At 38.3% G+C, this 26,017-nt stretch overlaps 1 protein-coding gene across 1 annotated transcript in view; it reads left to right on the top strand.

Annotated features, from left to right (window-relative positions):
* Window positions 1–25,332, top strand: part of YTHDF2 (YTH N(6)-methyladenosine RNA binding protein 2) — a 25,701-nt gene extending 369 nt beyond the window's left edge. Inside the window, exons 2-4 of the mRNA XM_005875096.2 lie at window positions 481–560; window positions 4,050–5,636; window positions 24,482–25,332. Of these exons, the coding sequence (XP_005875158.1) occupies window positions 4,068–5,636; window positions 24,482–24,505 (1,593 nt within the window). The 5' untranslated portion in view covers window positions 481–560; window positions 4,050–4,067 and the 3' untranslated portion in view covers window positions 24,506–25,332. The remainder of the gene's footprint in view (window positions 1–480; window positions 561–4,049; window positions 5,637–24,481) is intronic.
* Window positions 25,333–26,017: the final 685 nt, after the last annotated feature.

The raw sequence follows: 26,017 nt of genomic DNA, 5'->3' as shown, positions 1-26,017 counted from the left end.
GGTGCCTCGCTCACACGGAAGGATTTGACCCTTTCGGCGTGTTCTTTCCGCGGGCGAACAGCTCTCCAGCGAACAAGGAGTCATTCACTGAGGGTGGGGGTGGGGGTGGATGCGGTTGTGCAATGTCTCAGGTCCCTGGTTTCCTGTAGGTCTTAGAAGGCCTTTGTGTTTCGTCCTCGTGGATCACACTCTGGAAGTGCCCGCATGTGACCCAAGTGGAGCGGGTGGGGGGAAGCGGGAGGGCACGGGCAGCGAGAGGAGCCAATAAAAGGACCTTTTTAGATCCACTTGCTTGGGGTGGAGGGAGACATTTTTATTGACGGAATGCTGCTCAGCATGCACTCCCATCCTTAGCGTTTTGAAATGCAAACGTAATTTCTCTGTTTTAGGAAGGTTTTTCTCTGGTTAGGATATATTTGGTGACTTTGGGAGGGAGGCTTGTATGACTGGGACGTTCTTAATTTGAATTTTTTCCTCCAGTACAAAATGGATCTGTACATCAAAAGGATGGATTAAATGATGACGATTTTGAACCTTACTTGAGTCCCCAGGCAAGGCCCGTGAGTAATTAACCATTTACATGCCTGATCAAAGGGTGTATAAATTCTTTCTTTTCCCTATCGATGAGTCTCACTTTCGGGGTGACTGTCTTCCTACTAGTCAATGTGTTACAAAAAGTTGTTACAAATGTTATAGATCCCTAGGATTTCCATCTCTCTTGTCAGCAAACATATTGTATTCTGAGACTAGTTCTGATGCACTTTACAGCGTACTAACAGTAACACCTGTTTGAGTAATTCTTGCTCCTTACCAAGAATAAACAATGTAAAACTTAATCCTTTCTAGTGTTAAATATTCTGAGTTTTCACCCCAAACCCTTTTTCTTTTCTGGAAATTGGATTCATATGTGATGGGAAAAACTAGTAAAAAAAAATCAATCACCTGAAATTTATTCAACGCTGCAGAACTGGGTATTCATCTCCTCTGCTCACTAGTTAGTGGGATCTTAGATTAGAACTATTTTGCGTTAGGTTCTCATTTTTCGAGTTGTGCTGTATCTATAGGTATAGAGAACAACTTTGGATTCTCATATAGGGAGCGTTAGGATTTATGAAATTGAGTTTAAAAAATGTAAAATGCTGTGTAGCACAAATTAAGATAAAAAATTGAGGTTTTTGTAATTTAACCTATCTTCTAATGTGAAGATTAGTTGCATACTTCTTTGGTGTGGCAACTCTTTTGTATAAATATCTTTGTCCCAAAGACATAGTTACAAAGTTGTAGCAAATATAGCTTCCAGATTAATAAACCAAAAGGCAATTACTCATCCAAAATACCCAAAAAAAGAAAAAGCTTATAGAATATTTATATAAATTCTGAACAGATGCTGTGTGATAGATGTAATAGCCTAGAACCGTGGTCGGTAAACTGCGGCTCGGCAGCCACATGCGGCTCTTTGGCCCCTTGAGTGTGGCTCTTCCTAAGCCTTAGGAGTACCCTAATTAAGTTAATAACAATGTACCTACCTATATAGTTTAAGTTTAAAAAATTTGGCTCTCAAAAGAAATTTCAATCGTTGTACTGTTGATATTTGGCTCTGTTGACTAATGAGTTTGCCGACCATTGGTCTAGAATAACTTGGCATATTAGCGTATGTCCATATTTGGACCTAATTCTTACTCTTAGATTCCTTATGTAAAATTTTCTGCATTGAATATATAGAACTCACTTAAACAAGTGATTGGAAAAAAGTTTTTGCAGAAGATAACCAGTTAATCAGGAAAAGTAGGGAAGGAAGTAGAGGAATGAACTATTAATAGATTCTTGCTATTGAAGTAGTTTGCTTACGTAATTATAACAGGGAGAGTGGGAGCATTTGGAAATATAATTCTAGGTAGTTCTTGTGAAACATTGTGTAATTCAGATTTTTGAGTTCAGTGGCATGTGGGAACCTGCTACTTCAGTTGTAGGCATTTAGCTATATAATAGCATAACGAGTGATAGTCAATTTGATTTTTTCTTTCTCAAGTAAGCTAAAGCTTAAATGTCTATGTAAAAAAAATATTGGGGAAAAGGGGAGAATCATAATGTCAACAATAAAAAAGAAACTTAAAAAAAAACAACTTAAAAAATATGTTGTGAGGAAATAGAAATCTTGGTTGAGTAGATCTGAGAGTCTGTCCATTGTAGTTTACTTTCAAAAGTAATTCATCTACTTTTTTAAACAATTTTTCATCACCTTATGTTGGAATAATCCTTCAGGCTTAATCCAGTCACTATAGACTGAATTTTTAATACAATATGGATTTGCTAAAGTATTAACACTATCTTTGAGAAATACTTAATTTTAAGAGAAGTCTATGTGCGGAAAGACAGCTTGATTTTTATTTTATTTGATTTTTTAGGGAAAATTTAAATTGGCAGAGAAAAGCACTTTTTATCTAACCACATTATTGGAAATGTTTAATCTTCAAGAGATGTGTTTTAGTGGCTAGGGAGTAGTACTCTTACCTTTGGTAATATAAACTTAAGGCTTAAGATAGTGTTAGTCATCCACATCTCTTAAGAATAAACTCCATATTTTTTATTAGTTAATGGATTCTTATATACCAGAGTTATTTGAGTTGAGCAGTATATCTATAGAGACCAATTTTATGTATCTCTAGCTTAAAAACTCATTTAAGGGACTATTCTGTGAGCTATAGAATTTATAAAAAAAAAAGGGAAAATATGTTCAGCACAAACTAAAATGAAATCAAGAATGATTGAGGTTTTTGCAGTGTAATCTTATGTGAAGACTAGTTGCATGTAAGTTTATATTTCTGGTTATTATTTAGGATAATTCCTTTTTTTAAAGATAATGGACTGTATGGTATCTTTAGAATTATACTCCTGTTTTTATATGTTTTTTAAAATTGACTTTTAGAGCGAGAGGAGGGGAGAGAGAGATAGAAACATTGGTGGGAGAGAAACGTCATTGATCATCTGCCTCCTGCACACCTCTTTCTGGGGCTGGAGCCCACAGCTGGGCATGTCCCTGATCGGGAATCGAACCATGACCTCCTGGTTCATAGTTTGATGCTCAACCACTGAGCCACGCAGACTGAGATATACTCCTCTATTTTTAATGGAAAAGTTGGGTGTGCATTTTAGATTATAGCAATTCATTTTATAGGAGAAGCAGAACAGGTAGCAACATTTTTTCTAGTTTTTTCTCTGGAAGCTACTGTACATTTCCTTTCCAGGTTATAATTAAATAGTGACATCTGTTGATGTTCCCAGATGGTTTGCCAAGAGGCTACCACAGTAAATTAGATGTAGTGAACCTTGTTTTTTTAAAAAAACACACAAATTTATTTGATACATACCAAAATGTCTTTAAATTGTGTATTCTTTTTATACTTTGATAATTGAAAATAGCCTGGCTGGTGTACCTCAGTGGTTGAGCATTGACCTATGAACCAGTTCACAGTTTGATTCCTGGTTAGGGCATTTGCCCAGGTTGCGGGTTGCAGGCTTGATCCCCAGTAGGGTGTGTGGAAGAGGCAGCCGATTGATGATTCTCTCATCATTGATGTTTCTCTCTCTTCCTCTCCCTTCCTCTTTGAAATCAATAGAACTATATTTTTAAAAAGGAAATAAGTTCATGCACCAATATTTTAACAGAATACAGTGCAGGATTTATGAATGTAAAAATCATACCATAAAAATGTTTACTAATAAGATTTAAGAAGTTTCTTGACACACAGACACTATTGCTCTTTAAATATAGTTGCAGAACCTTGCTTTTTGGTTTATGGCTGAGGGATGGCTACACAGATTTTTGGGAGAGAACTTTAAATTTCCAATTCTTTTTGTCTTATTTTATCTATTATAGTATGGTTTTAATAGTTTAATAGTTGTTGAGATGCGACCATCTGAAATGGTCACTCTCCTTTTTTATGGTAATGGATGAAATAATTGAATTATATGAATAATTGGGGAAGGAAATGTCTTGATTGTTTATTTTTGTGTTTAGTTTAGTTGTGTGTGTTTTTTTTCTTCCACAGAATAATGCATATACTGCCATGTCAGATTCCTACCTACCCAGTTACTACAGTCCCTCCATTGGCTTCTCCTATTCTTTGGGTGAAGCTGCTTGGTCTACTGGGGGTGACACAGCCATGCCCTATCTAACTTCTTATGGACAGCTGAGCAACGGAGAGCCTCACTTCCTACCAGATGCAATGTTTGGACAACCAGGAGCCCTTGGTAGCACTCCGTTTCTTGGTCAGCATGGTTTTAATTTCTTTCCCAGTGGTATTGACTTCTCAGCTTGGGGAAATAACAGTTCTCAGGGACAGTCTACTCAGAGCTCTGGATATAGTAGCAATTATGCTTATGCACCTAGCTCCTTAGGTGGAGCCATGATTGATGGACAGTCTGCTTTTGCCAGTGAGACCCTCAATAAAGCTCCTGGCATGAATACTATAGACCAAGGGATGGCAGCACTGAAGTTGAGTAGCACAGAAGTTGCAAGTAATGTTCCAAAAGTTGTAGGCTCTGCTGTTGGTAGTGGGTCCATTACTAGTAACATTGTGGCTTCTAATAGTTTGCCTCCAGCTACCATTGCTCCTCCAAAACCAGCATCTTGGGCTGATATTGCTAGCAAGCCTGCTAAACAGCAACCTAAGTTGAAGACGAAGAATGGCATTGCAGGGTCAAGTCTTCCACCACCCCCAATAAAGCATAACATGGATATTGGAACTTGGGATAACAAGGGTCCTGTGGCAAAAGCCCCCTCACAGGCTTTGGTTCAGAATATAGGTCAGCAGCCAACCCAGGGGTCTCCTCAGCCTGTCGGTCAACAGGCTAACAATAGCCCACCAGTGGCTCAAGCATCAGTAGGGCAACAGACACAGCCATTGCCCCCACCTCCACCACAGTCTGCCCAGCTCTCAGTCCAACAACAGGCAGCTCAGCCAACCCGCTGGGTAGCACCTCGGAACCGTGGCAGTGGGTTTGGTCATAATGGAGTGGATGGTAATGGAGTAGGACAGTCTCAGGCTGGATCTGGATCTACTCCTTCAGAACCTCACCCAGTGTTGGAGAAGCTACGGTCCATTAATAATTATAACCCTAAGGATTTTGACTGGAATCTGAAACATGGCCGGGTTTTCATCATTAAGAGCTACTCTGAGGACGATATCCACCGTTCCATTAAGTATAATATCTGGTGCAGCACAGAGCATGGTAACAAGAGACTGGATGCTGCTTATCGCTCCATGAACGGGAAAGGCCCCGTTTACTTACTTTTCAGTGTCAACGGCAGTGGACACTTCTGTGGCGTTGCAGAAATGAAATCTGCTGTGGACTATAACACATGTGCAGGTGTGTGGTCCCAGGACAAATGGAAGGGTCGTTTTGATGTCAGGTGGATTTTTGTGAAGGACGTTCCCAATAGCCAGCTGCGACACATTCGCCTAGAGAACAACGAGAATAAACCAGTGACCAACTCCAGGGACACTCAGGAAGTGCCTCTGGAAAAGGCTAAGCAGGTGTTGAAAATCATAGCCAGCTACAAGCACACCACTTCCATTTTTGATGACTTCTCACACTATGAGAAACGCCAAGAGGAAGAAGAAAGTGTTAAAAAGGTAATCTGCTTATAATTCTTAAGACTTTTAGGGAAGGGGAGAAGGAACTAGAAAGAACATGAGAGGTATTATACTGAATAATAAAAGCTTTAATAAAAGCTCTGGAAATAACACAAGTATCACATAACAGTTCAGTCCTTTATGGGAGTATAATTGGGTCTTAACTACTTGAACCTTAGTGTGAAGGCATGTGGGAATATTAATGGAGGACAGAACTGTGCTTAAGGGAAAACAATGTATAGAAAATGAATTTACATGATGTAGAAAGAGGTGAAGAATGAGCCTGAAAGTAATGCAAAGGGAATGATTGTGATAAAACTATGAAAATTAAAGTTGGAAAAGATTGAGGCTGTAATAAGGCAGAGAAAAAAGTTACAAGTTCTGTTGTAATAAACTTGGCTTTAATGGGTACTGTGGTTTTCCCCAAGAGTTGGTGTCTCACCAAGCTTTGCCATCATTTTTCAGCCTGCCTTCTGACAACTGGCAATGTTAAGTGGATGTTTTTAAAAAATAATATATTTTTATTCATTTAAGAGAGGAAGGGAGAGGGAGAGAGAGATAGAAACATCAATGATGAGAGAGAATCATTGATCTGCCACCTGCCACCTGCACGCCCCACACTGGGGATGAAGCCCGCAACCTGGGCATGTGCCTTGACCTGGAATTGAACTGTGACCTCTCGGTTCATAGGTCGATGCTCAACCACTGAACCATGCTGGCCAGGCCATTAAGTGGATGTTTTTAAGAACTTACTTTCTTGCTGCTATCCTTGGTGTCCTGCTTACTTTTTTTCAAAACCTTTTTTCCATTGGAAAAGTTAAACATGTATTACATAAAACTTGGATAATCACAAAAGGCTGACCTCTTGCTCCTAACATTTTATTGTATTCCTAAAGAGTCGCTTTCTCTTGTTTCCTTTGTAACAAGTGAGAATCTTGGTTAGAGTGATGGAGAATAGATACAAATTAAAGAGTTGGTAATGCTGCTTGGTCCTTGTGTACTGAGTGAATGTAAATGTCAGGATCATAAAAGAATGTTAAAATACTGGTTGGGGTATGTCATAGATTATATAGGACTTAGACATATAATATGTAGGAAGTAGGTAGAAAGATTATGGGCAAGGAGGAAATTTTAAAAAAAGATTAAATGAATGATTGAGAGAATCCCGAGTAGTTAGCCTTAAATGTAAAATAACCCCCTGGATGGGGGTGGGAGGAGGTAGAAGAGGGTATAAGAATAAATGGTGATGGAAGGAGACTTGACTTGAGGTGGTGAATACACAATACAATATACAGATGATGTATTATAGAATTGTACACCTGAAACCTATATAATTTTATTAACCAATGTCACCTCAATAAATTTAATTAAAAATAAAAACAAAACCTAACAAGCTTATGTAAATATATTTTTCTTAAATTGGTTATGAATTCATAGGTATCTTATATATTTGATGTAGAAACCGAGGCATTTGTTATGCCTCTATAAAAACTTTCTCCTTTGAAAAAAAAACAAAAAAAAAAACTTTCTCCTTTGAACAGTGGGAGGAGGGCTCTTTGGTAGATTTTTCACCTCCTTAACACAGGATTAGAGGTGCATAGTTAGTTGTTCAACTAAAGTATAATGGTTGCCATTTTATATTCTAATGTGTACAGACAAATAAATGGAGATACACTTGTCAGTGATGCCAAAAGTATTGGGGATATAGAGCCAGATTACCGAAAAGTTGGCTGTCAGAAACTTTATCCTTTTCAGTCCTTTAAACTCTCCTTTTCCCCAAAGTTGAACAGTTTAACTTTAAATCTTCAATAATCATGTAGAAAAAGATAGTTTAGTGGTTATTTTTGCCAGACATCTGAAAGGCTCTAAAGATGTCTTCACAGATCCCTGTTTCTAGAGATACAAGGAAGGCACCATGTAGTGGCATGACAGATTTTTAACGTGTGAAGGGGTGTCCAGGTGCTTGGTTTATCCATTTGAAACATGTATAATATTTATCTCATTATCAGTTTTCTTTCATCTGCAAAGTTCTGTCCTACATCTTGTGGTTAAAAGCAGGAAAGCAGAGACAGGAATAATTTTAGAAATGTAGATACTAAGATAAACTGATATTATGTGTTAGAACCATGGAGGAACTGGTTTAAAAATGAAGTAGCAAGAGGACTGTTAATTTATGTAAACTTTTTTTAAAAAATATATTTTATTGATTTTTTACAGAGAGGAAGAGAGAGAGATAGAGAGTTAGAAACATCGATGAGAGAGAAACATCGATCATCTGCCTCCTGCACATCTCCCACTGGGGATGTGCCCGCAACCCAGGTACATGCCCTTGACCGGAATCGAACCTGGGACCTTTCAGTCCACAGGCCGACGCTCTATCCACTGAGCCAAACTGGTTTTGGCTAAACTTTTAATCAAGTATGTATTTGTATTAAATTCACTTGAGTGGTTTAGTGCATAATTGAACTTCATAAGTAGGTGTAAGATTCATATTTTGAAATTGACCAGTCTTATGATGTTTTAATAGTGAATATAATAATATTTAGGGTCTTTATGAAGTTAACTAATGTATCTTTCTTAAAACCATTCCATAAAGGCCTTGGAGTATTTTAATTGTTCTCAGGTTGGGGAACAAACCACCAGAAAAAAAAAATAAAGCTTTGATTATATGTGTCAGATTACTTTTTAGTTTACCTTCTGTAAGAGCTTTATTGGGCTTTCAGGAAGGTCCGTTACCATTTCAGTCAGTATTACCTTACTCCTCTGTTGCCCACTGTTATCCTTAACATCCTTACATAAGTGACTGTAAACTATTGTTTTAGTCTCTACTAGGCTTCCAAAACAAAACAAGTTTGATGAGAATGGGACTGATAGCTTATTGGGGCAGTAGATAGCCTTCTTAGGTTTGGTGTTTGTGTGTGCGCCTTTGTATTATTTACAAGATTGCAAAAAATCTTCATACCAAATGGGCATGGTAATTCAGTATGTAGGGAAATGCTTAACCTTCATCCTGAAAATGATGTCACAGCTGTTCCAAAGTTTTGAGATTGGGCATGTATCTTGGCAGAGCACACTGAAGCAAAATTATAGCCATTTTTGCCTAGCAGTATTACTGAGTTGTTCTGTCACATGATATAATTCAGTATCATAGAAGCTTCAAGCATTAGAGCTCTCTGGCTTGAAAATTCTGACATGTGGTCTGCTGTGTTGTATACTATAGATACAGTTTGTAACCTGTGTTTGCTTAGAACCTTCCCCTAATTGTTACATATTCTGTGACATCACTTTTGATGGACTTCATAGTATTCTTACAATTTATTAGTTCTTAATTGTTGAGTATGTCAGCTCTTTAATAATTTGTTCCATCTAAAATAAAATGTTCACTGCAGTGAACATTAATATAAATATTGATTCACATCTATCCTTGAGTGTTACTACTGGGTCAAAGGATATATGCTTTTTGAAGATCTTGGCTGTGCTAATATATTGCCATATGGGTCTTTTTCATTCTGAAAAAAATTTTAAGAGAATTAATGTAAGCTGTTAGAAGAAGACTACAGTGTGTTAATAACTTTCTTTGTCTCAACTTAGGAATAGTCTGGCATTATTTGGAATAGTCCTGCATTAGTGATAATTTTTTTTATAAACCTCATAATGGTTGTTTTAGTTTTTGTCTTATATTTGTAGTCTTTAAGTAAAAATAAGAATAGTAGAGGGGACTAGGAACTGCATAATTTTCTTAAAGCCTAGCCCAATGTTATATTCAATCAGGCATGGGTAAATAATTTTTTTTTTTTTTTAATAACTGGAAAGCTAATGGGAAATTGGGGAGAAAGACAGATCTAAAGAAGATGTGGTTATGGTGATAACAGCTCAAGATGTGTATTTTAAAAAAAATTCTTTGCTACTAGATGAGATTAAGAGGATTTCTTAAAATCCTCTAAAATTTCCCAAGTGGAAGACCTAAAGATATGGTGATTTGGAGTGTGTTTGGATATACTTAAAATTTATTATGCTGTTTAAGAATTGAGATGAAGCTTTTTATTTTTTTGAACAACTTTACTGTGTACTAGACCAGGAGTTTCTCTAGTAACTACGAGTGAGCCTTACATTAGTGGCACCAGTAACAGTATAAAACAGAAAGTGTTTTCTCAAGGTATGTACAGGGTGCCAATTTGGAAGCTTGAAGATTGCCAAACCCAGCCTGGGGTGTGGGTGGATTGGTCATAGAAAAATCCTGGAAGAAGTGATCTCTTAGCTGAACCTTGAAGATGTATAGAAGATAGGTGTTTGGGAAGAGTGGTTCATAAACAGCCTAAATCTGTGACACTGTATAGCTATAACTTGAACAAGAAAGGTCTAATTGGTATTTGTGGAACGTGTTTCCCAAGAGGGAAGTTTGAAGATTAGATTGGTAGAAGGGAATTGAATGAAGTGTATATGTACTTAATTTGATACAGAAGAAATCTAAGATAGGTCAAGTACAAAGTTGGCTTGAAAAAGTATTGAGAGTTTAAAAGAATTAGGAGTAAAGTCTAATTTGAATCAGAATGAAGCAGCTCTTTGATGTGATCTTTCCATGGAAAGTGATGGGAAGCTTGTTTGGAAGTTAAGGTGTACCAGTATGTGGTAATAATAGTTATCATTACTGAATACATATATCTCACTTCTTCCCACAATATGTTTCATATATGTTATCTTATTTCTCATCATACTAGTCCCTTAGTGTTTGGCGGAATGTTTAGCTTAGAAGAGATCATTTTGAAGGGGAATATAATAGCTGTTATAAAATGCTTTTAAAGCTCTACTGGTGGGTTTATTCTCTATGCCAAAGATAGCACTAGAACAGGGGTGGGCAAACTTTTTGACTCGAGGGCCACAATGGGTTCTTAAACTGGACCGGAGGGCCGGAACAAAAGCATGGATGGAGTGTTTGTGTGAACTAATATAAATTCAAAGTAAACATCATTACATAAAAAGGGTACAGTCTTTTTTTTTTTTTAGTTTTATTCATTTGCCCACGGCTGCACTAGAACCAGTGGATAGAAGTTAAAGGGAGAACTTTCTAAAAATGAAAGATTTCAAGAAGAAACTGAAAGATCTTTTATTATGTACTAGAGGCGCAGTGCACGAGAATTCATGCACTTGGCGGGGGTGGGGGTGTCCCTCCGCACGGCCTGCACCCTCTCACAGTCCAGGACTCCTTGGGGGATGTCCACCTGCCAGCTTAGGCCCGCTCCCTGGGGGGGGGGGGAAGATCGTGCCTAAGCTGGCAGTCTGACATCCCTCTGGCAGCCCGGGAGCCCTTAGGGGATGTCCGGCTGATGGCAGCGGGCCTAAGCCATCAGTCGGACATCCTTAGTGCTGCTAGTGTTGCCCAGGAGGTGGGAGAGGCTTGGCTTGTAGCTGAGCAGAGCTCCCACTTTGGGAGCACACTGACCACCAGGGGGCAGCTCCTACATTGAGCGTTTGCTCCCCTGGTGGTTAGTGCGTGTCATAGCAACCTGTCGTTCTGCCGTTAGGGTCAATTTGCATATTACCATTTTATTATATAGGATAGGATGTTATAGGGAAGATTAATACATGGGATAATGTAGATCAGAGAAACCAGGGACAAAGAGGGTCAGCCGGCCCCAGATAACATTTGAGGTCATAGAAGAGGAATTGAAGCTATAAATAGGTCTCTTTTGAAAGTTGTTGTTTCTATTCTATAATTTCTGATCCAAATACTTATTACATATAAAAAATAAGGACTTGAGGCTAGAGAGAAAGGAAGGAGAGAGAGCAACATCGATTTGTTGTTCCACTTATTTATACATACATTGGTTGATTCTTATATGTGCCCTGACTGGGGATTAAACTCCCAAGTTGAAGTATCGGGATGACACTCTAACCCAGCAGTTCTCAACCTGTGGGTCGCGACCCCTTTGGGGGTCGAACGACCCTTTCACAGGGGTCACCTAAGACCATTGGAAAACACACATATAATTACATATTGTTTTTGTGATTAATCACTATGCTTTAATTATGTTCAATTTGTAACAATGAAATTGGGGGTCACCACAACATGAGGAACTGTATTAAAGGGTCGTGGCATTAGGAAGGTTGAGAACCATTGCTCTAACCAACAGAGCTACCTGGCCAGGGCTTCCCCCGCCAATTCTCACCTGAGGACATTTCCTCCATTGCTCTTGAGAGAGAGAGGGAGAGAGGGAGAGAGAGAGAGAGAGAGAGAGAGAGAGAGAGAGAGAGAGAGACATTGATATGAGAGAGACACGTCAACTGGCTGCCCCCTCCCCCAAACATCCCACCAAGGGTGGGGAGCGAACCCACAACCCAGGCACATGCCCCTGACTGGGCATCGAACCCACAAATCCTCGCTGTGTGGACCAACACTCCAAGCATTGAGCAACACTGGTCACGGCAGGGTTTTTATTTTTCTTACAGCCATTTTTTCCCTCTCCTAACCCTTTAATTTGGGCATTTGCCCCCTGTTGAGAAACATTTGAAGTAATCACATTGGTTCCATTTTTAATCTTAGAAAAATTTTAAAAATAGCCAAGTTTTAGTGATACAAAAGTCAGAGGAAGAAAACAGTACTTTAGACAATTATATTGTTTTCTTAAGTCCATAGGAAATAAATAACCATGGGTATTGTTTCTTCCCATTTAGCATTTCTCTTCTCTGCTGCTGTTTTAAATTATCTCTTCAAAACTAGTTGTCATCCTTTTTAAATGGGGATGACAAACTGAACTTTTGTAAAATTCTAAGGCTGTCTATATCTACTTCTGTCTCGCAGAATTTACTTGTTTCTCTACCAAAAGGGTTGAGGAAATTCTATTTGTATTACTCATCACTTCTCTTGATTTTTGTCGGATAAAATGCCTTCCTGCAGCCTCCTTAAAGGAGGTCTAGAAAATAGGTGATACTGAATTTGTATCTCTTTGAACCATGCCCTTTATTTGTATCCATCTTTCTTTTTTTTAAAAAAATATTTTTTTATTGATTTCAGAGAGGAAGGGAGAGGGAGAAAGAAATAGAAACATCAATGATGAAAGAAAATCACTGATAGGCTGCCTCCTGCACACCCCCTACTGGGGATTGTGCCCTTGACTGGAATTGAACCCGGGACCCTTCAGTCCGCAGGCCGAAACTCTATCCACTGAGCCAAACCAGCTAGGGCTGTATCCGTCTTTAAATAAATGTTTTTGTTAATTGCTGACTTAGAACAGATAAACAAGGTACCATCTTTGCGTTAGGGCCAGACAGCATTATTAGGACAAAGGAATGAATAAAATATGGGGTAAGAACTGTAATAGAGGAATGAAGAAATGTGGTTTTCTGGAGAACAGTGATCAATTTGGGAAAATTAAGAAAGGCTTCATGGAGGAAATAATATTTGAACTATGTCAAATAGAATGAGTACTCACTCAGGATAGCACAGTGCTTGGCACATATAAGTGCTTGGAACATAGTACACATAAAAGTTTAGCTATCACATCTAATATATCATTCTCATATTTCAGATGGGGAAGCAGACTCAGTTACTTATACAGGGTCTCATAGCTAATATGTGGTGGTGTTGGTATTTCAGTGAAAGTCCAGTGATGTGTTGGAGCTGGCTAATTGTGGGCCAACTGTTTAGCTTTTAAGAATTTTAGCAAGCTGGTTGTTAAACACGGTTATTATGAAAGAAATTACATAAACTTAAAGTTAAGTACATTGTGCTAAATAAAAGGTGTTATATTAAATTACAATATAAATTATTATTTGTAATATAAATTACCGTTAGACTACAGAAAGGAAAATGTAATTATTACCATTAAACTATAATAGATATTCAAACTCATTACTTTTGGGTTAATTTACATCTATTGCATCAATATATAAAACTGCTATTGTAGCCCGGTGTGGGTGTGGCTCAATGGTTGACCATCAACCTATGAACCAGGAGGTCACGGGGTCGATTTCCTGTCAGGGCCCATGCCTGGGTTGCCAGCTTAATCCCCAGTGTGGGGCGTGCAGGAGGCAGCCGATCAATGATTGTCTCTCATCATTGATGTTTCTGTCTCTCCCTCTCCCTTCCTCTATAAAAATCAATAAAAACATTTAAAACCCCCCCCCCCCCCCCCGCTATTGTACATCTTTCCTCAACCCCACATTTAATGATACCACATTGATATTTGAAATCAGCCATGTTGTTTACACCATGGAAATTGGTAAATGCTATATACAAACCAGTACTTGATTTTTATTGATTGTTTAGACTTAATGTGATGGAGAAAATATTACTGTAGATTGAACTTCAGTGTGTCATGTCTGTAGCATGTTGCTGCCATTTCCTGTGGACCAAATTCTTCTAGTTACAACAACTAACTCAATAAATAATGCCCTAATGGTTTTCATCCCTTCCTGAATGAACAATTCCTCATTGAACTAATTTTAGTTCAGTTAGCCATCGGGAGAAGATACCAAGTTATGAGATGATATCATAAATGAAACAGTATAGGGCAGTATATTAAAGTGGTAATTTTACATTATGAGACCCAAGTGCAGAGGAAAAGAATCGCAAGACCAATTAGGGTGGAATCAAGGCATTTTTATGGAAGACTGGGTTTGAGTTATGTCTGGAAGGATGGATAGGAAAAGATAGTGGAAAGATGAAGGAAGAAAATGGCTAACCCTCAAGTTTGAACTATTGGATATGGAGGGGAAAGGGAAGAGGCAGGTAGTTACTCTTCTAACTCATTTGCACTTACTGCTATTGCAATATGTGGTGGTTCTTCTGAGGTAATTAGTATTCTTTTACATATGTCAGTTAAACATTTGGCCATATCTCTTGTGTAACCATGAAGCCATTTAGGAACGGTAGACTTAAAACGTAAGCTTTTGGCTTCATGTGAACTTTTTTGGTAATCTGTGTGGATAGCATATAGAACTTTTAAAAGTGTTTTTACATGTAAAAAAACTTGTGCTCTGCAAATTTTATATTTCCAAATTTTTGTCTTTGCATTTGTTTTTCATAGTAAGATACAGTCAACCCTCAAACATCTCCCATCTAGAACAATTCTGTTTCTGACCAAGTTCACACAAAAAATGTCTCGGTTGTGGAACCAAACTTCCTCTTTCACCCTGACAACCCCTTCATGCTGATATCTTAGCATGACAAAAAGCATCTCTCAGGCAACAAAGGAGAGAATGCTTTTGTTGTTGGTGAAATCATGATTAGCATAATTTTAAGACATAAAGAGGCCATCAAGAGTGCTAATGTTGTTAAGGGTGTGAAAGAAATAACGAACAATTGAAAAGGTAGAAAAACTGTTGATTTGGATTAACGAAAAGCAGTTAGCCAGTGACAGCCATTTCGGAGGCGGTGATATATGAACAAGCAAAGATGCTGCATTCTGACCTGAAAGACACCCCTGGAATGAGTGCTGAAAGTGATTTTGATAAATTTAAGAAAAGTGTTTTTGTTTTTGTTTTTAATAGATTACTACAGGCCCTGCACCCTCTCGCAATCCGGGACCCCTTGGGAGATGTCCGACTGATGGTTTAGGGATGGAGCCTAAACCGGTAGTTGGACATCCCTCTAGCAATCTGGGACCACTGGCTCCTAACTGCTCACCTGCCTGATGGCCCCTATCTGTTCACCTGCCTGCCTGATCGCCCCTGCCTCTGCCTGCCTGCCTGCCTCATTGCCCCTAACTGCTCGCCTGCCTGCCTCATTGCCCCTAACCACTTAGCCTACCTGCCTGATTACCCTAACCATTCTGCCTGCCTGCCTGATTGCCCCTAACCACCTCTGCCTCGGCCCCTGTGGCTTTGTCCGGAAGGTCGTCGGCTGTCCGGTCTAATTAGCATATTATGCTTTTATTATTATAGATACTAGGTATGCACTGTATATAAGAAAGGTTAAAACAGGAAATCATTTGGAGGTCTGGAATGGGTTAATTCAATTTATATTATTTTTTATAAAATATATATATATTGCTTTCAGAGAGGAAGGGAGAGGGAAAGATAGAAACATCAATGATGAGAGAGAATCATTGATTGGCTGCCTCCTGCACGCCCCCTACTGAGGATCGAGCCTGCAACCCGGTCATGTGCCCTTGACTGGAACTGAACCCTGGACCCTTCAGTCTATGGGCTGACGCTCTATCCACAGAGCCAAACCAGCTAGGGCTCAATTAACATTATTTATAATGGGGTAAAATGATTCAGTTTTTGAACAGATCACTTCTTGAACAGCTTTCTGGAACAAATTAAGTTCGAGGTTCCACTGTATGACCAACGTACAAAAAGTGTAGAAAATGAAAAAAATCAGTCATAATTTTTCTCATTTTGGCATTTTTCTTTCTCTTCTTTACCTACACAAGTGGTTTATACAGTTATAATCATATTAGTGTTTTATCCTGCTTTTCCCCCTTATTCAGGTATTTACCCATATTTAGCCATTATTTTGGACATCTGTATGTTAGGCAATTTTCATATCTTTAATCCCTTATCATAATCCTGTCAAATAGTTAAGATTATCTTCATTTTACAGGTAGGGAATTGAGGAATAAGGAATATGGGATGAACAGTAGGTTAGGGTTATTGAAAGAAGAATATAATATAAAGGAAAGTTATTAAAAAAGAAATAACTTTCTCAAGATACATAGGTTATAGAAGAGCTGGAATTTGTTTTGACCCAGAAGTCTTTTTTGTTCTTGTACCTTGCTGCATCTTTACATTTATTATTTAAGATAGTTAACAATGTTCTGTTACTGACTGATGCCAGTAGCCAGGCACCTCTTTGTGGATGTATGAGAAGAGCATAATTAATTGAGCACTTGGGTTTAAGCATCCCTCATCATGAACATCAAAATGGAGTGAATTGGATCTACTCTACCTAACCTAGTGAAAGTTGCTGTTAAGGCAGCAGAAATAAGGAGAAACAAATGGTTCTGGATAATGTTATAAAAGTGAGTGGGGCTGGCCAGCGTGTCTCAGTGGTTGAGCATCGACCTATGAACCAAGAAGTCATGGTTTGATACCCAATCAGAGCACATGCCCAGGTTGCAGGTTCGATCTCCAGTGTGGGAGGTGTAGGAGGCAGCTGATCAATGATTCTTTCTCATCGGTGTTTGTATCTCCCTTTCCCTCTCTGAAATCAATAATATATATATATATATGTGTATATATATATATACACACACATATATATGTTAAAATTGAGTGGGAAGGATTTAGTCTATCCCACTCTCATTTTGTACACAAATTGCAAGATTACCTTACTTTAATGGCAGTGCTAGAAGTAAAACCCAGACAAGTTCTTGGGTAATTCAGTCATTTATGACACGTTACTTTACTTGTAGTCCATAAGCCTGCAATGTGATGGGGAGGGGAGCAGGGTGGAGTGCTTAAAAAAAAATGTTAACGATTTAAAATAAACTTTGAGTCATCTGGAAAATATTTATGAAAATACTGATAACTAGTCTCTGCCCCCAAACTTACTAAGCTAGACATTTTATTTAGTAAGCTCCCTAGGTATTTCTTACATGATTAGAAATGACTGAGGAGGAGTTACTCTGTACAAGTTACCATCTGGGAACACTTACGTTGCAGGTTCTTGTCTTCCCTCAGCTATTGAATGAGTCTCTTTGGAGCTGAGGCCTTGGAATCTGAATTCTATCTGGTCTGTAGGTGATTCTCTTGTATTTAAAGTTTGAGTACTCCAGGATTATGTATCTCAGTCAAGTTTTGTGTAACATCCACCGCTCAATCCTCATGTTTATTTTCTTGCAAGTTTGATTTCTAAAGTTTTCTTAGTACTATTGTCCTGCTCTGGCTAGTCTCAAGACTTCATCTTGAGAAAATTTAGAATTCACATGTGTCTGATAAGCCTGGCTGTACCTTTCAATACTTTAAAGCTAAAAGAATCTTTTGAGTAGCTTTTCATCAACTGTCAGTATTACAAGCCTCTGGTGAATTGCCTATACTTTTTGTCCATTAAAAGGTGACAGTCACCCTAGCCGGTTTGGCTCAGTGGATAGATCATTGGCTTGAGGACTGAAGGGTCCCAGGTTCAATTCCAGTCAAGGGCACATGCCCAGGTTGTGGGCTCAATCCCCAGTGTAGGGGGTGTGCAGGAGGCAGCCGATCAATAATTCTCATCATTGGTGTTTCTCACTCCCTCTCCCTTCCTCTCTGAAATTAAAAAAAAAAAAAAAAGGCGCAGTGTCTTTGGTTTAATATCCTACACATGTAGCTTCATGTTATAATCTCTTAGAGGCATTATGGCTGCTTCTGAGAGGCTTTAATGTTTGTTTGTGTTACATATATTTTTATTGACTTTAGAGATGAAAGGAGAGAGAGAGATAGAAACATGAATGATGAGAATCATTGGTCGGCTGCCTCTTGCGCGCCCCCTACTGGGGATCGAGCCCGAAACCCCGGCACATGCCCTAACCGGGAATCAAATCAGCAACCTCCAGGTTCATAGGTTGATGCTCAGCCACTGTACCACACTGACCGGGCGAGGGTTTAATGTTTTAAGTTTTACATTTAGTGTTCCTTCTATTGTGTCTTCCTTTTTGCGGGGACATTAAGTTTTTAGAGTTAGATAATTTTAAGCTATATGATTTAGGGGCCACTAGCCATCCTGAAATTGTCCAAACTAAGATTTAAAAAACAACATATTTTTATTGATTTCATAGAGGAAGGGAGAGGGAGAGAGAGATAGAAACATCAATGATGAGACAGAATCATCCATCGGCTGCCTCCTGCATGTCCCCCACTAGGGATCAAGCCCACAACCCAGGCATGTGCCCTTGACCAGAATCGAACCCAGGACTCTTCAGTCCTCAGGCCGAGACACTATCCACTGAGCCAAACCGGCTAGGGCCAAACTAAGATTTTTAAAAGTAGTCAGTTTTTTGGGGGTGTGGGAAGGGATTCTATTAAGTATATTACATTGATGGACCTTTAAAAAAAAGTTTAGGTAGACCCTGGCTCAGTACCTCTGTTGGTTAGAGTGTCGTCTGGATGTGCCAAGGCTACAGATTTGATTCCCGGTCAGGGCACATACAAGAAACAACCAATGAATGCATGTAACAGCAAATCGACGTCTCTCCCCTCCTCCCCTCCTTCTCTAAAATCAAATTTTTTGGGAAAAAAGTTTAGGTACTACACCTATCATATGTATAGTAGTGGAAAGACTAGGGGCTCTAGAAGAAGACCATATCTGCCACTGTCACTGATTTGAGCAAGTAAGCTTCTCAGCCTTAGTATCTTTTTATTTTAAAAATTTTAAAAATATTTTTATTGATTTCAGAGAGGGAGAGAGGGATGGAAACACCAGTGATGACAGAGAATCATCAATTGGCTACTTCCTGTGCGCACCCTCTGTCTGGGCTATAGTGTTTTAATGGTGCTAAAGTTTACTTTTCAAGGTAGTATGATATAAATGCTTAAGTATCTTTTATAATTTCTGAGAAGATGGATGTTATCTTTATTATTTCTAAATATATGACCTTATTTTTGTGTGTGTATACATCAAAACTGTACAGTAGTCCCCACTTGTCTGTGATTTTACTTTCCACAGTTTCAGTTAGCTGCAATCAGCTACAGTCCAAAAATGTTAAATGGAAAATTCCAGAAATAAAAATTCATAAGTTTCAAATTTCATGCCACTCTTCTGAGTGGTGTGATGAAATCTCATGCTGCCCCACTCCATCCTGGAGGACATATGAATCATCCCTTTGTCCAGCCTATCCATGCTGTGTATGCTAATACCCCAATACACACACGTTAGCCACTTAGTACTGTTGCAGCACCGGTGAACCTAGAGGTTATTATGCCAAGTGAAATAAGTCAGAGAAAGGCAAATACCATATGATTTCCCTTATATGTGGATTCTAAAGAATAAAATAAAAAAATTGAAACACTCAGACACAGAGAAGACTGATGATTGTCAGAGGGGAGGGGGTGGGGGGACTGGGTGTAAAGGGGTTAAGTACAAATTGGTAGTTACAAAATAGTCACAGGGGATATAAAGTACAGTGTGTAATTATATATGGTGCCAAGTGGGTACTGGAAATATCTGGGGAACAATTAGTAAAGTATATAATTATGTAACTAATATGCCATACATCTGAAACTAATCTCTCTATATAATCTCTCTATATAAAAGGCTAATATGCACAGTGTTCCCTTGGGAGTTCGACCAGGAGATTGGGAGTTTGCTCGCTCTCTATGACGTGTGCTGACCACCAGGGGGCGGCGTGGAACATGGCAGGCGACCAGCGGCGGCAGCGGGTTACTGAGGAAGTGAGGGAAGGAGGATGCAGGGAGGCAGGGAACCTGATTGGCCCTGATTGCTGGACAGGCCTAGGGACCCTACTCGTGCACGAATTTTGTGCACTGGGCCTCTAGTATAAAATAATATTGAAAGTTAACTGTAATTTAAAAAAAAAAAAAAAAGATCAGCTGTTGTGGTATCACAGCACCTGTGTTCAAGTCACCCTTACTTAATAGTGGCTCAAGCTCGGCGGGCGTGGCTCAGTGGTTGAGCATTGACCTAAGGAACCAGGAGGTCACAGTTTAATTCCCTGTCAGGGTGCACATGCTCAGGTTTCTGGCTCGATCCTCAGTGTGGGGCCTGTGGGAGGCAGCCAATCAGTGATTCTGTCTCATCGTTGATGTTTGTATCTCTCTCTCCCTCTCCCTTCCTCTCTGAAATGAATAAAAATATATTAAGAAAAAAGTAGTGGCCAAAAGTGCAAGAACAGTGATGGTGGCAATTTGGATATGTCAAAGAGAAGTGGTAGAGTGCTTCCTTTGAGTGAAAGCTGCCTATGTATAGGAAAGTACATAGTATATGTAGGATTTGAAGAGCAATTTTGTCAGTCTGCTTAATTGTACCAGTGTGATGCTTACTTGGTATTGGGCAGAAGATTAAGGCAGCTAATGCCATTTGTATGTAATTTGCATAATTTAAAATAAACCTAACATACAGGTTTACATTAGGGCACAGGTTATACTTGCCTTCTTGGTATCATTGTATAGTTAAGGTTCGGGTGTAGTTAGTTTTATGTTATTACGTTTGAGGCAAAATTGAGCACAGGTAGTTGTGGACTTGGTAGCACATGAAAAGGGACAAATTTTTTAAAAAATGAGTTGACATAGTATGTGCAATTACACAATGCTATTTTGAATTTCTTCTGATTATATTCTAAATGGCTGTTAATTAAGCATGCTGGTGAACTTATATAGAAACATGTTTCTTTATGGATTTGGCAAAGTCTAGGTTTTCTTTTTTATCAGTATAATTTGGGGCATATAAGTTTATTTGTATTCCTGGGGTTATATTACATTGAAATAAGATAATAGGCAAAATATTTTTCCAGTTTTATTGAGATACAGTTGACATACATAATAACATTGTATTAATTTAAGGTATATAACAATGATTTGATATGTACACAGAGAGAAATGATTACCACAGTTTTTAGTTAATATCCATCACTTAACAAAGTTACAATTTTTGTGTATGTGATGAGAACTAGAATTTTATTTAGAAGTTGATTGTAACTTATTATCCATTGCTAAACTCATAAATAGTTTGTGAGTGAGGTTAATTGAAGACCTGTTCTTTGCTTTCTGGGAGCTTTTGATTGAGTTGGGGCTAATTTTACATTTAATTTTCAATTGTGGATACAGATTTGGAAGGACATTGAAAGCTGCAAGGGCTAAGGAAATCTCAAAGAAGGGAAGAGATTTTGAACTGTATCTTGAAGGACAGAAGGCTAGACATTCTTGGCTTGAAGAGTAATAAAAGCATAGGAATGAGATTTAATCAAGAAGAGTCCAGATTTCCTGAAGTCAAAGGTAGATCTTGATCATTAATAGAAGAGAAGTTAGATAAATGGTGTCCATCCAAATTTAAAAAACAATATCCCAGATCTTTGGTGAGTTTATCCCTGAAATCCAGAGATGTAAAGTGGGACATCACAAAAAGATAACGGCTCTTTCTGAATACATAATTTTACCATATTTATATTCATGGAGCAGTTTAGTTTTAGGGTAGTCAATTCATCACAAAGCCTCAGTTACTTTTGTTGACTTTAACATAAATATTTGTAACAACATGGTGTAGAGAAAGAGCCATATAGCCCTAGGTTTGAATCTTGGTTCTTAAGTAACTTCAGTTAAGCATCTTTTTGAGCTTTCCTTTTCGTATATCTAAAGTAGGAATAATACAGTCTTTGTGGGGTGGTTACGAAGATCATTATTATGTACAGTTCCTGGAACGTGGAAGTCCATAAATACTAGTTGCTATTCTTTTTAGTAGGGATCATATTTAACTTAAGAACTGTAGTTACCATCGTGTAAATGGGAGCAAGTGACTCTACTCAAGTTAGATTGATGAATAAAGTGTAAGTTCAGGCCTGTGCTCCTAACCAGTTAAGGCTTTTGCTTTTAAAAGACACGTGGATTGAGTCATATTTTAAAATTTTTCAATAAATGAGTAGTGTGTGACATGGAAAGCTGTTTAGAATAGATTTATGAGAGGCTTATGATTCTTAATAAATGAGCATTTAGATTTATTTCAGGAAAAACTTCGGTATTACAATCAGTTGTCAAAATCCATCTCTAAGTGGATTTTAAACTCTAGGGCAGCGGTTCTCAACCTGTGGGTCGCGACCCCTTTGGCGGTCGAACGACCCTTTCACAGGGGTTGCCTAAGACCATCCTGCATATCAGATATTTACATTGCGATTCATAATAGTAGCAACATTATAGTTATGAAGTAGCAACGAAAATAATTTTATGATTGGGTCACAACATGAGGAACTGTATTTAAAGGGCCAGAAAGCTGAGAACCACTGCTCGAGGACAAGCATGTCAAACTCAAGGCCCATAGGCCGCATGCAGCCCACAATGAATATATTTTGGCAGCCCAGCCAATTTAAGAAACGTTTTAATAAAAATTTCGTGACTTAATTTTTACAAGATCCTGTTATACATAATTATTAATAATGAACTACAGCATTTGCTAATGACTGATTAATGTAATCGTGTTGCATTCATTTCCCTTACGACACTGAAGCGCAGGCGCACCATTTCTCTCCACTAATACCAGCAGCGAATATTTTAGCAGCTGATAGCCACATCATTAGTCTTGTACTGACTGGTTTGGTGTGCGCAACAGGAAATATTTCGATTTCAGAGAAGAAAATTAGGTTTATTTGCATTACGCTTATTAATTTGTGCAGTTATTCAGTGTCTGGTAAGTCAATGTTCAAGAAAAAATATTAATTTTTATTAAAATGTTCTATTATTTTATATTAACGATTACTCATTTCAGCCCTTTGTGTTCAGCATGTCTCTATCGAAATAAACCCACGTTTCTATGAAAATTGAAGCTTTTGTTTTTTTGTGGCCCACATAAACTTAAACCTTGTTTATTTGGTCCGTGTTAGCCTTTGAGTTTGACATGCTTGCTCTAGGGGAAGAGGATAATTTTCTTGCCTGCTGTGGTCTAAAAGCTTTCTATATGTTAGCTCGTTATCTCCCACAGCTCTGTGAGAGATACATATCCTCACTTTACAAAAAAGGAAATTGAGGCTTATAAATATATCTAAAACTCTGGAACTAAAATGGGATGACTAATACGGCTAGTTTTTTGTTTGTTTTTTAGGATCATATATATTTTTTAGTATAATATATTTTTATTGATATGAGAAAGAAAAGGAGTGGGAGAGAGAGAGAGAGAGAGAGAAACATCAATGATGAGAGAGAATCACTGATCAGTTCCCTCCTGCACGCCCCACACTGAGGATCGAGCCTGCAACCTGGGCATGTGCCCTGACTGGGAATCGAACCTTGATCTCCTGGTTCATAGGTTCATGCTCAACCACTGAGACACGCTGGCCAGTATACTATATTTTAGTCAATCATGTAAGAAATGTTATTTATTTATTTTTAACCTTTTTTTTTGGTTGTCATTCTTAATCCTTACCTGAGGGTATTTTTCCATTGATTTTTTAGAGAGAGTGGAGGCGTGGAGAGAGAGAGAGAGAGAGAGAGAATTGGTTGCCTCCTGTATGCACTGGGACTGGGTCAGGGATCAAGCCTGCAACTGAGGTAATGCCCTTGACCGGAATCGAACCCAGGACTCTTCAGTTTGTGCGCCGATGCTCTATTCACTAAGCCAAACTGGCTAGGGCATCATGTAAGAAATTTTAGAGTGAAATAAAAATTTGTATTAATTGGAATGCTTGAATGTTACTACTTTGGTTTAAAATATAAGTAGTAAAAGTTGCCCTAACTGGTTTGGCTCAGTGGATAGAGCGTCGGCCTGCGGACTCAAGGGTCCCAGGTTCGATTCCGGTCAAGGGCATGTACCTTGGTTGTGGGCACATCCCCAGTGGGGAGTGTGCAGAAGGCAGCTGATCGATGTTTCTCTCTCATCGATGTTTCTAACTCTCTATCCCTCTCCCTTCCTCGCTGTAAAAAAATCAATAAAATATATTAAAAAAAAAAAAAAAAGAAGTAAAAGTCGGTTTTTCTTGCTCTGGCCGGTGTGGTTCAGTGGGCCAGCATTCATGTACCTGGGTTGGAGGAGGCAACCAATCAATGTGTCTCTCTCTCCCTCCACCCCCTCTCCCTCCCTTCCACTCTCTAAATCAATGGAAAAAAATATCCTTGGGTCAGAATGAACAAATGACCGTTTTTATTGGTGGGGAATATTCTACCTAACACAAATAACTAAATTTGTATTGAGTTATTCTGTAAAGTTTAATTCTTAAGCATATCAGATGAGTTTTAACTAACCATTTCAAATTTGTTTTAACCTCTAGGAACGTCAAGGCCGTGGAAAATAAAAGGCACTTCTGCACAGACCACAGCAACGGTTTCATCTGCATATCCCTAAGAGGAAAAAAATGACCTTCAAGAAAATTAGGACTTTTTTCTTAATTTCATTGACTTCAGAGACGATTACAGAATTGCAGTTTAAGTATTGGAATTTCACAAAAGACATAGGACTTAACTGGACAGTGGAAAAAAAAGAAAAAGAAAAAAACCTAAAAAAATCCCTCTAGGTAGTGTAGGTGAAAAATGTCCCTTTTATTTTGGTTTTGGTTGTGATTTCAGAGCATACTGCTTTTTTTTCTTTGTCTTTTTACTATGTTTTCGGATTTTAAAGTCCGTAAGTGCATACAGTTTTCTCTAATTTTTAAACCCTTTCCTCCTCCCCATTTTGACATTTGCACTTGGAGAACATCTGAGTTTTGAAGGTATGGGCCTGCCTCCACCCCAGAAAGGGGGAATTTGGTTTTTCCCTTCCGAACTGGAAGAACATTTTTATGAAGAATTTTTGTGTTGGAGAATTTAACAGTGTTACCCAAGGTTGTGTCTTTAAGGGTGGTTCATTTTCTCTGACCCTTTGTTACTCAAAGTAAAGTACTAGGATTCCTAAGAAATGTTCTGTTCTTGTACATTTTACTGATTGAGTCAGGATTAATTTTATTTCACAGATAAGAACAGTGGTAAAAACTTGTTTACAGAAATGCATTTTGGAAGAGAAAAATATTGTAAAACGTGTAGTGAATGTTTCTTCAGTTTCTTGTTCATCCAATGAGGAAAGGGCATTGCCTTTCTTTTTACCATTAATCACTTCTCAATAAACGTGAGATCCTGTTGAGCATCACTTTTAGTACCATTTATTAGTATTATTTGAGTCTGGTATATTTTATGAAAGATTTGGAGTGTAAGGAGTTTGAAGAAATGAGACATCAACTATTTTAAGAAAATTTGCTGAGGTGAAATAATTCAGGTTTGCTTTTGTACCCAGGGCTAGATAACAATGACCTCTGCAAAGCAAGGTGGGCCAGAATTTATAAAGATTTATTTCTGGATACTTCCCAGAGAAGGCAGAACCACTGCTAAGTCATTCAACAAATATTTGATTGTGAATGCTTCTTAGATGCCAGTCACTGTGCTTTACCTGTAGAAACCTGAAAGAGCCCAGTATCAAGGATGTAAGGTTTTAATCTGAAATACAGGATTTAGACAGGATTCCATCCACATGGATGCAGGTCCAAGAATAAATTCCAGTGGGTTTGGGTCTTTGTGAACAATATAGTCGTAATGCTAATTGATTAATTTTGTTTATTTTCAAAGGTTTTGGGCTTTTCTGCCTTAAAGATTTTTAGCACTTAAGATGTCCCAATGTTGGGAGTTAAATGTGTAAAAACTTCTGTAATAAGAAAAGGTTCTGAAAATGGGTTTTAATACTGTTGGATAGTGTTTTGCCTTCAAATGACTTATTTATCCTAGTCTACACAGCCCAGGCTACTAAATCAAGGTGTGATAAAATTAATAACTGCTGATTT

Source organism: Myotis brandtii, unplaced genomic scaffold (assembly GCF_000412655.1).
Source record: "Myotis brandtii unplaced genomic scaffold, ASM41265v1 scaffold456, whole genome shotgun sequence".
Lineage (NCBI taxonomy): Eukaryota > Metazoa > Chordata > Mammalia > Chiroptera > Vespertilionidae > Myotis > Myotis brandtii.
The sequence above is the reverse complement of the archived record's forward strand: the minus strand, read 5'-3'. Positions and strand labels throughout refer to the sequence as shown.